This window comes from Sinohyriopsis cumingii, chromosome 5, assembly GCF_028554795.1.
Source record: "Sinohyriopsis cumingii isolate HCF-2022 chromosome 5, ASM2855479v2, whole genome shotgun sequence".
Classification (NCBI taxonomy): domain Eukaryota; kingdom Metazoa; phylum Mollusca; class Bivalvia; order Unionida; family Unionidae; genus Sinohyriopsis; species Sinohyriopsis cumingii.
The window spans coordinates 22,065,212-22,080,614 of record NC_142965.1 but is presented as its reverse complement, the minus strand read 5'-3'; the positions used below and the strand labels follow the sequence as shown (position 1 = coordinate 22,080,614).

At 34.7% G+C, this 15,403-nt stretch overlaps 1 protein-coding gene across 1 annotated transcript in view; it reads right to left on the bottom strand.

The window, feature by feature from the left end:
• Nucleotides 1–15,403, bottom strand: part of LOC149798767 (uncharacterized) — a 31,740-nt gene that overhangs the window by 5,503 nt on the left and 10,834 nt on the right. Inside the window, exons 2-3 of the mRNA XM_089956978.1 lie at nt 12,720–12,892; nt 6,839–6,947 (exon numbers count right to left, since the gene is read on the bottom strand). Of these exons, the coding sequence (XP_089813104.1) occupies nt 6,839–6,947; nt 12,720–12,892 (282 nt within the window). The remainder of the gene's footprint in view (nt 1–6,838; nt 6,948–12,719; nt 12,893–15,403) is intronic.

Sequence of the window (15,403 nt, the reverse complement as noted above, 5' to 3'; positions counted from 1 at the left end):
TGTCTGTCTTGCTCACTCTTCGGAATTTTCTTCAGAGTAGGTATTACGGCCCTTACAGAGTTAAGAAGAAAATGAATGAGTCATATCATAATGATAGTACTCCTGGTATCTAAATAATTAAAAGGAGTACAAGTGTATTGAGAGAGATAGCGAGGTTAAACATGCAATTAATTTAGTTATGCCTGTCCTACTCAGTAAAGATTTAAGCGAAAGGATGCAATCGGACTATACTGATCTTGAAGTGACAAATCTTCGGAATTCAGAAATAAGAATGATCTGGACCAGAAACTTTCACATTTGCTACATCAAGAAAAGAATGAACTGAAACAGTTATTATTTGAATATGGGCATTTTTTTCCAGATGTTCTTACAAGAACAAACAAACTTTTAAATGACGTTGAAGTCGTAAATTCCACACCTGTGAAACAACACCCGTACCAGGAACACTTGAAAAAGGAAATTCAGTATTTGCTGGATAACGATTTCATAGAGCCCAGTAAAAGTAACTGGAGCTCACCATGTATAGTTGTTCCGAAACCAAATAAAACTTTAAGTATGTGCACTCATTTTGGAAGATAAACAGTGTGAATAAAACAGATTCATTTCAATTACCAAGAATCGATGACTGCATTGATAAAATCGGAAATGCCAAGTATGTCACCAAAGTTGACTTCCTGAAAGGATATTGGTAAATTCCACTAACGGAAAGAGCAAAGGAAATTTCGGCATTTGTGACTCCAGATGGACTTTATCAATATAAAGTGATGCCTTTTGGGCTGAAGGGTTCGCCAAGTACTTTCTAACGTCTAATGAATATGATTACCTCTGGTCTAGATAAGTGTGATGCTTATATATATATGATATCATCATCTACAATGTCACCTGAAAAGAAGAATAAATGACAATTCGGAAATTTTTAATAGACTCACTGATGCAAGTTTACCCCCAAACACACACACACAGAACCACACCCACAAATACACGTTGCTTTTATTGCGTCCATGGTTTTGGTAGATTGTTGTATCCTTATTATTATTATTATTATTATTAAATGATACCTGAATTCGCTTTGCTTTGACCCTTAATGCGTTGTCATTTTAATGGCATTATCCTTGATTTTATGGTATCCTTATTGGGGTTTATACCATGGACTTACTATATAGTGTCAAGTATTGGAGTTTACACTATGCAATTACTATAGAGTGTCAAGCATTGGAGTTTACACCATAGAATTACTATATAGTGTCAAGTACTGGAGATTTTACCATGGAATAACAATATGGTATCAAGTATTGGAGTTTATAAAATGAAATTATTATATAATATCAGGTATTAGAGTTTATAAAATAGAATTACTATATAGTGTCAAGTATTGGAGTTTATAACATGGAATTACTATATAGTGTCAAATACTGTAGTTTATACCATGGACTTACTCTATGCTGTCAGGTATTTGAGTCTATACCATGGACTTAATATATGATGTGATGTATTGGAATTTATAACATGGAATTACTGCATAGTGTCATGTATTGAAGTTTATACCATGTTCTTACTATACAGCGTCATGTATTGGAGTTTCTAAAATGGACTTACGATATAGCGTCATGTATTGGAGTTTATACCAAGGCCTAGTGTTGATTATACCATGGTCGTACTATATAGTGCCAAGTAGGCCTCTTGGAGTTTTTAACCTCCATTTACTGTATGGTGTATTGTATTGGAGTTTCTACCAAGGACTTATATTATGTCATGTAGACCTATTCGAGTTCATACCATGTAATTACTATACAGTGTCATGTATTATTAGAGTTTATACCATGGACGTACTAGATAGTATCATATGTTGTAGTTTATACCATGTATGTAATATATAGTGCCATGCATTGAAGCTTATACCATGGAATTACTATATCAAAAATAGCACATTAAATTTCGAAAAAAACAAAAACAAAAAGCAAAAACAAAACAAAACAACCCAAACAGCTCTAATAACCAATTAGATATACAGCTTCAGCTAAGATGAAATGAGTACTAGCTTTAAAAAAAAAATCTTGGCGAGAAAACGTAAACAGATTACATTACACAGTTGGTTTAATAAAAACTGACTCGTCTACTGCGACCGATCCGGTGGCCTAGTGGTTAGAGCGTACGCCTAGGATGCGGGAGGTCGCGGGTTCAAATCTCGGTCTTGTCATACCAAAGACTTATGAAAATGATATTAACAGCTGTCTCGCTTGGCGCTCAGCATCAAGAGGTTAGTGTTAGGATTGGTTGACCTGGTGTCAGGATAATGTTACTGGGTGAGAAATCATGCTACATGTCTGTGGCATGATGCCCCTGTAATGTGTCTTTATCATCAATTGAACAATTATGAAATTTGTCTGGCTAGCGATATAGTTTTTTTGTTCTTTGCAATTGTTTTGGCAAGTTACTATTTAATATGGAATATCGCTGATTTTTCGGCACAGTAATTGACCTTATTGTATGCTGAAGTTCACTTAGAGAGAATTGAAATGGTTGACCTTTATTTACTGATGCAAATGGCTGATCTTTATTCAATGATTTTCTTGAGGAGTATCAAATAGGCAATACATCGCTTTTACAGCCACTGACATACAGATCAATCCAAAGGCGCCCACGTTATTCTTGTCATGTAAAACTCTACGTCTGCGGCGGTGTAGTCATCAGAAACATGTAACATGCTGCTGTCGATTATTTATGTTTATTAGTCATATGTCTAAATAAGTGCTGTATATGCTCTGAATATAGTGGTCAGCATTTTATCTCACAAACAACATAATTAATGTAGACCATATATTTCGACTGGGCCTACAATTGCAGTTTAAGTCGTTGTCGTGAATCTGTGGTTTCAACAACATCCTTGCGGATTTTTCTGGAAATTTAAAAAAAAAATGTATTCAAAGGATATTATTAGCTCGTACTATTGTCTCTTGAATATAGTGTCACATTTTCGCTGTTACTTTTGAAGCATATTTAATCAGAGAACTATTCATGTAAATGAGTGTTGTTGAGTCTTCTTGAAAACAATCTATCGAACTTGACGCACCGTCGTAATTATTGGCACGTCTTAAATAAAGAAATTGAACGAATGTAACGGAGGAAGACAAGCTCTTTCCAAACGCATTGATAAAAGTCAAGTCAGAGCAATAATGACGTTATGAAATTGATAAAAAGTAAACGTCTAAAATGCCAAGCAAGAAAATATTCCTGGAAGATAAACCCATGCAACCTAAACCCAAACGTTAAGTACAATAACATAAAAGAAAGAAAGCAAACAGGTAAAATAAAAATTGCAAAAGACTTAAGATACAGGAAGCCCTTTGATAACGGAATAATACTAATATTCATATTAATATTAATTAACTGGTGACACTAAAGTGCCGTGTGTTAAACCAATTATTGTTCGGGCTAGAGTTTGTTATTTAAGCCAAAATTCGTCACGTGTTCGGCTCTACAGTATCCAATATCTTTTATTTATGGCCACCGTATTGTCAGTACATCTGTGATTTCAGTAAATGGACAGCATTTCGAGTTTTAAATTGGTACAATATATAATCTCTTTAGTGGTTTTGTCGCTGGCAATATACAATAGATGGTTCTTTGAAGACTGTACTTGACGTACGAAGGAGTGAATAAGATGTCGGTGTCTTCGTACAATTCTTCACGTGTTTTTGGGTATCTGGGTCGTATTTGTCAGTGCTTGCTTCGTATCCGAGAATGCTGTTTCTATTCAGGGTCATAGCTTTTCCTACAGCTGGATTTATAGGGTGTTTTCACTTGTATTCACTTCCTTTAAAGTGGTGTTTCAGTTCCGCTAGTCTTTTGTTGAGTATCCCCTGGCCTGAGTAGATGCGTTTTGTCCTAACACATAGGCAGAACGGAAGGTCTTTTATCACCATTTTTTACGCACAACAAATGAAAAGTGCATCTTCGGACATAATGAACGAAATTATTTTTTCTTCTTTCTATCTAAAATCGTTCCACTAAAATAAAAATAATGTGGTAAAAAGAATCTCAAATGGTTAATGACTTAATATAAAATTTGATGGAACTCGTTGTATAATGTTCAGCTTTTGCAAGCCAAGGCTCGCAAAAGCTAAACATTATTCAACGAGTTTCATAAATTCAATATTAAATCATTACCCATTTGAGATCTCCTATTTCTTTTATAGGATATCAGTTAGTAGGTGTTTTGATGGAAGTCTTTTATTACATTCTACGAAGAGAGTTGGTAGGTGTTTTGATTGAAGACTTTTATTATATGTCCAGGATGAGTAGTTGGTATGTTATTTTGAAGGAAGACTTTTATTACGTGTCCAGGATGACAGTCGGTAGGTGTTTTGATGGAAGTCTTTTATTATATGTCCAGGATGACAGTTGGTAGGTTTTTTGAAGGAAGTCTTTTATTATATGTCCAGGATGACAGTTGGTAGGTTTGTTTGAAGGAAGACTTTTATTACGTGTCCAAGATGACAGTTGGTAGGTGTTTTGATGCAAGTCTTTTATTATATGTACAGGATGACAGTTGGTAGGTGTTTTATTGGAAGTCTTTTATTATATGTCCAGGATGACAGTTGGTTGGTAGATTTGTTTGAAGGAAGATTTTTATTACGTGTCCAGGATGACAGTTGGTAGGTGTTTTGATGGAAGTCTTATATTATATGTCCAGGATGACAGTTGGTAGGTTTTTTGAAGGAAGTCTTTTGTTATATGTCCAGGATGACAGTTGGTAGGTTTGTTTGAAGGAAGATTTTTATTAGGTGTCCAGGATGACAGTTGGTAGGTGTTTTGATGAAGTCTTTTATTATATGTACAGGATAACAGTTGGTAGGTTTGTTTGAAGGAAGACTTTTATTACGTGTCCAGGATGACAGTCGGTAGATGTTTTGATGAAAGACTTTCATTTGCACGTCAAGGATGGTGTTTGATGGAAATCGATCGGCTTGTAATACAAGTCATTTTCACTGTTTCCACCTTGTACATTGTAGCGGGAATCCAAGAATCTGTTAGATTTCTCTGATGACTCTAACGTAAATTTGATATCGGAAATATTACATTTCCTCTGGTTTTTGTACCTATTTGCTCTCCACATCATCAACAAAGCAGTATCATTGGTTTGCAGGTTACTGATTTAGTTTGGTGCCATTTTGGTATCTATTGCCGAACCGTTGTCTTATTTTAATCGTAAACACAAATTTGATCATCTTCTCAATATATTTTGGAAGGTTGGCAAGGGATTTTCCCTTCCGATTGAATGGGGAGTGTGGGCGAGGTGGCTTATTATGGTATTTCTCTTCTTACTGAATGTGGAGTGTGGGTTAAGTAGCTAGATCCTGTAGGTCACTTCTGATTGAATGTCGAGTGGTGGCGTGGAGGCTTGATACGGTATTTCCCTTCTGACTGTATATGGAGTGATGGCGTGGTTTACTGACATTGTATTGCCATTTTGAACGTAGTGTGGACCTTGCGGCTTGACATGGCATTTTCTCTCTATATCTATGTTGAGTATGAGCTTGGTGGCGACTGCAGAAGGTTGCATTATTAGCCAGAATGAGTTATGAAGATTTGATGACATAGTCAGTGGTGCTCTCTACATAAACAAGAGATCTTTGTGAAAAGAACAAAATATGGCACTAGATATGTTTCACGTTGCGGTCACTATCTGGGATGTAAAGCAATAAGCAAATAATTCACTTCTCAATACTATAAATGGTGCCAGATGTATGATATCCTTAAATTGATGAAGATAACCAGGTCAATTCCAAAAAAACAACGCTATTGAAGACACAACTTTCAGACAATCCCTTTTCCTTAGAAGACAGATCACTTCATACAACGTGTTGTTGCTTCTATTCATTTCGTTGTTTTCAATAGTTTAAACCTTTACATTAGGTTTTATACTTTTTCTTCTCTTTGCCAAAGCGTAAATATTGATTGTTCTACATGTGTCACTTATTTGAGTGTTTATCACATGGCATGTATTTAATTGTCCCCAGATGAAGACTTTGCTTTTGGTCACAACGATGGGAAACTTTTCCTATTTTGTGTTATCGCTATATATATATATATATATATATATATATATATATATATATATATATATATATATATATATATATATATATATAAAGAGAGAGAGATACACACACAGAGTCAGTCAAACAGATGCACACAGAAAAGTGATAGTTTTGAGTTACTGTAGCTCTTCTTCAGTGTGAGAGATAACTTGCATACACAAAACAAGCACTAAACATTTAAGTAAAGAGAAAACCTGCATTATTACATGTTTTCTGACAGGGTGATATATAATAATTTGAACTGATAAAAATATTAAAATGAAAATATAATTGAAAAAGGTAATACAATAGGTAACATACAGGTCTCTTTAGTGACATCACATGGTATATTAATTATTAATTTACTGTGTTAAGGATAAAGGGTTCGACTTTATTTCATTTCGCTTATGATACCGGCAATTACAGCGCAAAGAAACTGAACAAAGACATGTTTACAAACATTTCATTTGTGATCGCACAATCGATTCATATTGATATTTTGAAACGTGGAAGCAGAAAAAATTATCTTTTGCAAGTGCGCTTGTCATTAGCAGCGCGATCTGCTTTGACAAGTCGAACAATGGGAAAGTGGGCTTTGACTATTTAAGCGATTTGGCTTCTGTATGGCTGTAAAACAGGTTATAATATTTTAGAAATATTTTGTTTAGTGTTAAAGCAATTGTTGTTAAAATAAGTATTCAAGAAATAGAATCGGTGTCGGATGATCAACCACACAAGAGGGACGCATAAGATCGTACCTTAGTGTACATCTTGTCTCCGAAATCTCTGACGTTGAACAGGACTTCCTCCGCAACCTCTCCCTTCTGGCATGTCTTGATTTCCGAGACCGGACGACACAAACCATACCTAAAAAGGCCAACGGTAATCGTAATTAAACTTATGTTAGGAGGTAGGTTCTTGACAATTACAAATCATTTATAAATTATGTGTTTTATGAGGCTTAAAATTCTTTACCAAAAAACTGCGTATTATTCTGTTGGGAATATTATCGACATTACCTAAACGTCTTGATGCATTTTCCATTTGTTGAAATGAAGAAAACGTGTACTGCGCGTTCAGCTAACATTGTTTATTGATAATATGACTTTCTTAAGTCACGATGAAATGTGTAATGATTTTTAAGTCACAAAGTCACTGAGGTCGCAATAACGCAAAACGCTGCATCTTTCAAGCAATTTCTATCAAACTCAGCTATGTTTCTTTGATTGATGCTTTAGTTGCAAGTAGAAAATGAAGGCTTGTGTAAATTGTTGAAGAAACTTTTGTTCTTAGAAACACAACAATATAGTAATAATAAAACAATCAGAAATGAACGATTATTTGGTTTGTTTACTCCGGTTTTTGCTTTAGACCATTTGAAATCACACGATTATAATTCTAGACATCGGCAAATTTTAATCTTTTACCACCCAACCACCTCCCCCATCCAGTACGAAACTTCATATACACCATATGACCAGAAAGAAACATCATATACACCATATGACCAGAAAGAAACATCATATACACAATATGACCAGATAGAAACATCATATCCAACATATGACCAGAAAGAAACATCATATACACCATATAACCAGAAATAAACATCATGTACACCATATGACCAGATAGAAACATCATATACACCATATGGCCAGAAAGAAATATCATATATAACATATGACCAGAAAGAAACATCATATACACCATATGACCAGAAAGAAACATCATATACACCATATGACCAAACATCTTATATAACATGACCAGAAAGAAACATTATATACACCATATGACCAGAAAAAAGCATCGTTTATTACATGACCAGAAAGAAACATTATATACACCATATGACCAGAAAGAAACATCATATACACGATATGCATATGACCAGAAAGAAACATCGTATATACGATATGACCAGAAAAAAATCATATACACCATATGACCAGAAAGAAACATCATATACACCATATGACCAAACATCATATATAACATGACCAGAAAGAAACTTTATATACACGATATGACCAGAAAGAAATATTATATACACCATATGACCAGATAGAAACACCATGTACACCATATGACCAAACATCATATATAACATGACCAGAAAGAAACATTATATACACCATTATGACCAGAAAGAAACATAATATACACGATATGACCAGAAAGAAACATCATATACACCATATCACCAGAAAGAAACATCATATACACCATTTGACCAGAAAGAAACATTCTATACATCATATGACCAGAAAGAAACATCGTTTACTACATGACCAGAAAGAAACATTATATACACCATATGACCAGAAAGAAACATCATATACACGATATGCATATGACCAGAAAGAAACATCGTATACACCATATGACCAGAAAAAAAAATCATATACACCATATGACCAGAAAGAAACATCATATACACGATATGACAAGAAAAAAAAATCATATACACCATATGACCAGAAAGAAACATCATATACACCATATGACCAGAAAGAAACATCATATTCACCATATGACCAGAAATAAACATCATATACAACATAAGACCAAACATCATATATAACATGACCAGAAAGAAACATTATATACACCATATGACCAGAAAAAAACATCATATGCACGATATGACCAGAAAGAAACATCATATACACGATATGACCAGAAAGAAACATTATATACACCATATGACCAGAAAGAAACATCATATACACCATATGACCAGAAAGAAACATTATATACACCATATGATCAGAAAGAAACATCATATACACCATATGACCAGAAAGAAACGTCATATACACCATATGACCAGAAATAAACATCATATACAACATATGACCAAACATCATATATAACATGACCAGAAAGAAACATTATATACACCATATGACCAGAAAGAAACATCATATACACGATATGACCAGAAAGAAACATCATATACACGATATGACCAGAAAGAAACATCATATACACCATATGACCAAACATCATATATAACATGACCAGAAGGAAACATCATATAGACGATATGACCAGAAAGAAACATCAAATACACGATATGACCAGAAAGAAACATCATATACACCATATGACCAAACATCACATATAACATGACCAGAAAGAAACATCATATACACGATATGCATATGACCAGAAAGAAACTTCTTATACACGATATGACCAGAAAGAAACATCATATGCACCATATGACCAAACATCATATATAACATGACCAGAAAGAAACATCATGTACACCATATGACCAGAAAAAAACATCATACACACCATATGACCAAAAAAAACATCATATACACCATGTGACCAGAAAAGACATCATATACATCATATGACCAGAAACATCATATACACCATATGAAGTTGTAATTTAAAATGGGCTTACTGCTCACTATTCATTAACTATGATTTAAAGCGTTTCAGAACTTGAAATACGTTTAGTATACTGTGTTGACACGATCGCTTTCGAGTGTGGGCGCGTGTATGTGAGAGTACTTAGTGATTCAGAAACAAATGGGCATTTAACCTTCTTGTGATACAGCTGATATCCTACAACGAAACGAAAATGTTAAAAGTACATTGACTGAGGTTTTTAATGCCTGCAATAGTCTTATGCGGCATAGGATTTTTCGAGGTATGTTGTGGTAATCAGTATTGCAATAGATCCACGTGTAGTTAGTCATCTTAAAACGTAGTAGGATCTGTGCACTAAGCTATGCAAGTTAACTTTGCAAGTGTGTTCGACTATTGACAGTTATATGTGTATTAAAGTAAGATTGCTTATTCTGACACATCATAAACAGGGTCATCTTACAGTATGATAACTGACCATGGAAACCGGCTGTTACATGGATACAGAATTTGCACGCTAAATTTCAACGCCTGTGCTAGTTTTCTCACACTCATTAAAAAGCGATTCCGCCACCAATGTTTCTTTCATCTGATTTCAAGAGTTTTCCATTCCATTTCTCTATATAGCACTTCATTGGGTACCAGCTTGGTTGAACCGGTCACAACTGGGAAAGCTTGGGTTTTTCCATGTTCATTCCGTTTGTGTTCCTATTTATCGAAACTTTCTTTAGAACTGTTACCAGAGGTTTGATGCTCTATGTTTAATTGTTTGAAGATTTTATTACGTATCTTTATGTAATAGGCAACACTTGATAGTATTGTGGTGTTATAACAACTTTAATTGTCGGTTTGAGTTTTAAAAATAAACTTAATCGTTCATTTTGAATTAAAGAATTTCATGTATAATGGAAGCTTGCTTTTCAACTGATGTACATGTTAGCCTTGTTGATTGTATACTCTTTGTTGTAAAGTCATTTCTAAAATGGAGAATGATTTTTGGGCATAATCCATTTTATGAAATCTACTCTGTAAAATTTTCCATTTTCAATTATGACATTCTATAGTAATCAATAGTCATGTTCAACATAGTCCAAGCTTTCATCAAAAGGAAACTGCGTTTACTTATAGCTATTTCATGAATCATGATTTTAAACTTATTTCATTTCATGTCGATTTTAGATTCTATCATCGAGAAAAAAGTCTCCATAACAAGAAATATTGTTACCAGCCAGGGGTCTTTACTTGACCGTCAAACCCTGGCGCGATTCGCGCTAGAAGCCATAAGTTTACCCTAAATTTCCAAAGACTTCCATACAACTTCAATTGTAAATTAGAAAGCCCGACGTTTTCGTTCTATACACAAATTTTACTCTAATCAATGCAAGACCACAGATTTCACAACCTGCCAAATATCTATCAACCGCACGTCTGCATCGTTTCCCTTTCTTTAGGTTTCCGTACCGCCAGCAGTTCACGCCGTAGAAACTATACAACTATCCCTTAACACAAGAAACTATTTTAACTACGCCACCTTAGGCCAGTAAAAATATGGTTTCCAGGCACATTTCGCCAGTGCAACTGCATTACATTTGCCACCATGGCGACATATATGGTATCTGCCGAGTCCCTTCTTATTGATTCCATTGTGTAATTTACCGGTTTCCTACCGTAAATACTGCCACTGCAGTCATACCACTAATGCACACCACTAGATTTTAATAGGGACTTTGTTTACCAGGGTCACTCATTCGGTTTTGACCTGAATTAACTACTAGTGAACCATGGCTTCATGGAAACTCACTAACACTTCACTCCGTGACGTTTGCTCCTCGTAATTGGCTAATTATTTCGGGCTAAGGAATATTGCTATTGCACCGAATTCAAATACAGACCAGTAATCACAAAAATCTAAGAATTTCTTAAAACGGGGCGCTATAGCCACATTTATTACAACATGTATAGCAAGCAGCAAAGTAAATTAATCATTGCTGACGCAGGTGCTCTGTGTTAATTTAATCTTTGGAAATTCTTCTTTCCACAAACAACAAATCATATGATGATATGCAATTGACAATTTATTACGTTTTTATAAGAAATTACAAAGTTTTTCTGTTTCTTTTAGTCCTATCGAATATATATTATACGAAACGTTTGGTCCCATGAATATGTTGTGTTTTAAAGTCAGACACGGAAACACACGAGTTTTGTATTAATGTTCGACAAGACTATTTGTAAGGGGCAAATCTCGGAAATAAACACACAGTATAGTAGCCAAAAATAATACTATTCATGCAAAAGTATTTTCGTGTCACATAAAAGAAATCTCCACATATGTTGCATAGTCATAATCAATAATATTGGCCTAACTGAAAACTTTACTTGTGTACATAGGTTGTGTCGGTTTATTTCAATCACGAGCGTTAAAGGACATCATGCGAGTGGTCCGTAGATAGTCCACATTAGTAAGACAATATGGGTTTGTGCGGCTACTGATCTAGGTTGAAGACTTTCAACCCATATGGCATGGGAGCTTCGTGGTAAACTTAGCACGTGGCTTCGCATTCGTGCGCGTTTTGTAAGCACAAAGTCACTGAGGTTGAAGGCTTTGACCTGGATGAGTTATCAAAATAGAAAATCCCTATTATGATACAATTACACACACACACACACACACATAAACAAACACAAAAAACACACACACACACTGACAGCAAATGTATGAGCCATTAATCAAGGACAGTGAGTAAGAAAGAACTCTTTTCTGACTGATGATTTGTTTTCCTAGAAAATAGAAAGTGATAAATAATTAGCAACAGATGTAGATTTACTTCAAAATGCCAGAATGTTCTGACGTTGTCGAGATAATAATGGCCAAGCTTTACCACATATAACACTCCATTGTCCGGGTAATGTGATTGACTTAGTTGCCTACATATGTCAAGTTATTATTATTATATTAATGTACATCATCTCGATTTTAATGATCCACATATCCAGAATTGTTCATGCACATAATCATAGCGTGTCATTTTATTCATATGTTGTTTTAATTCCTTTGATATGTTATTGCGTTATTAAAAACAATCAGAAATAATCTTGAACTGCGCTGTGACAATATATGTGACAATATGTACCCGGCCAAGCAATAAACGCACATAAAGCTTTGTGACCAATCAGAAGTAAGGAGGCATTACTAAATATAACGTAATATGCCCATTGGCGTATGTGTTTGTATGTGACTAACGTTACCATCTATCTTTGTTCACACTGATGGTTTGGGAGCCGGGCTCTTTGGGACAGTACATGTATGAGGGGCACTTGCACTTCTGGACTGGATAATAGGACTGTTCATAAATGGAACCTGATGAAATTGCAAGGATCTCTGAACACACAGCATCCTCTGGACATTCTGGCAAGGCGTACTGAAATCATGCAATGAGAACCTTATTAGCCAGGAAGTCAACCTTATTAGCTTGCAAATAGACAAGTTTCATAAATTATATTATACACTGCCGATATATAGTACCGATATTCTGATGAGAGTAACTCAGTAAATCACTAATGCATATCATCGATATACTGTACTCAAATTTTCCACAAATCTCCCCTTCAAAGGACACATCTGTATTTGGACAATGATGACAGTATCACCTTCTGATATGTCCTAACAAGAGTTCAAAATTAGTTAAAGGATGGTAGATACCCAATTCAAGAAAGAAAGACAAATATTTAAGGAAGTTAGATACCTAGTTCCATTGAGAAAGACAAATTCTAAGGATTGTTGACACCTAATTCCGCTGAGGATTAATTGTTAAGAGGAAGTTCCGAACTTATGAAAACACAAATCAGTTTTATAGGTGTCGCTATGCACAAACTATATCCAAGCTACGAAACGACTGAATCCTAACACTGCTTGAAATCAATTATATACACAAGTTTCTACTCTCCTTTATCTTCCTTGGTTCCTTCTTCTTCTTCCGTAATTTCCTTTCTAGTCTTTCGTCATCATCTTTCATTTTTAAAATCGAAAGCACTATTTCTTTGAGTTCAGAAGCTTGAAATGAATTTACGACGGACGATCCGATTACATATTTTAAATCCAGATAAGAGAAGAAAACATACACTGGCGTGCTTCTTTTCTGCAACAGTGGTTTGTTTTAAACCAAGAAACGCTTAAAAGTAAAAAAAAAAACAGAAATACGCCCCTCTCCATCTTCTCTGAAGCCGCATTTAAATTGATTGAAATTTTGTTCATTGCCATATCAATACATTGATGTAAGTATCAATGATAGTGAATTAACTGACTAAAATAAACATTGATGTGAGTATCCATTATGGTGTATTAATTGACTAAAATAAAAGTTGATGTAAGTATCCATTATAGTGTATTAACTGACTAAAATAAAGTTTGATGTAAGTATCCATTATAGTGTATTAATTGACTAAAATAAACGTTGATGTAAGTATCCATTATAGTGTATTAACTGACTAAAATAAACGTTGATGTAAGTATCCATTATAGTGTATTAATTGACTAAAATAAACGTTGATGTAAGTATCCATTATAGTGTATTAACTGACTAAAATAAAGGTTGATGTAAGTATCCATTATAGTGTATTAATTGACTAAAATAAAGGTTGATGTAAGTATCCATTATAGTGTATTAATTGACTAAAATAAACGTTGATGTAAGTATCCATTATAGTGTATTAATTGACTAAAATAAACGTTTCCATCAAATTCATAATTCAGATTTAGCTCCTTGAAAGCTTTGTTCAGTTGACTCTATCACAGCCTATAAGAAAACCTCTTTGAAATAATTATATCAATTTTATGTATGTATATATGTATGTATGTATGTATGTATGTATGTATGTATGTATGTATGTATGTATGTATGTATGTTGTCACGGAATTGTATAAATCCTTTTATTTATTAAATACATGTACTCGGGTTTCGTTTTTTGTGTGTGTACAATGATGTGATTTATGTATATTCTGCAGAGATTTCGAAATGGTGATTCGGTTCGTCTTATGCCGCACGTGCAAAGTGCTTTCGATGGGAAGAACCGAATACGTCCAGCGCACAGACAATGTATTGCGGCATTGTCTGTGTATAAATACATCACCGTAGGTCAAAATCTTTACATTACAGAACGTCTTGTCAGTGAGCGGTATACTTTAAGGACTTGCACATCTTCAGCTGTAAAGGTATGTGAGTTATTACTTTCTTGTGTATAAGTCATAAATATTGTACTATGACGTTTTATTTTTTTATATTTTCTATGTAGCTTCGGCTTACGGAGTATCATGCAAATATTTTCTATTCTTGTTTGTGACTTAGCAAGAGATTTATATTAGCAATGTATAAAGTTGCATTTGTAAGAAACGTTTAATACCGTATGATTATTGTCAGACACGGATAGGTTCACTTCTGAACTTGTGTATTGTTTTGTAATTATTGTCCCGATAATGTAATCTTTGTAGCTTGCCGTATACAACGTTATTACGTTTTATCGTATATACCCGTGTCATGCATAGTACATGGTGTTATATGTATTTTCAGCTGACCAGCGTGCCCAGAGTTATCAGAGTGATCGAAGTCGACGTGGTACCAACTGAAGAGCTAGCCATAGACGTTGACGATAGCAGCTGTGAAGCTTAACCATAGCAGCCGTAGAGCTGAGTAAACAGTGTTGCTGGTCGAGTAGCAGGTGATCGGAAGTTGGTGACCGAGATTGCTTGGCGCTGATTGCTTAACTGACCAACCTGGAATACTGACTGCTTGATGGACCATCGTGACTGGTAGCCAAATGTGCTGGTGACTGACTGTGTAAGTCCATACATGTAATCTTTTAGCCGTGGGCTAATCTTGGGCGTTTGTAATACCCAGTGTGTTTTTGGGGCTGTAAAGATATTTTGTACATCTGTC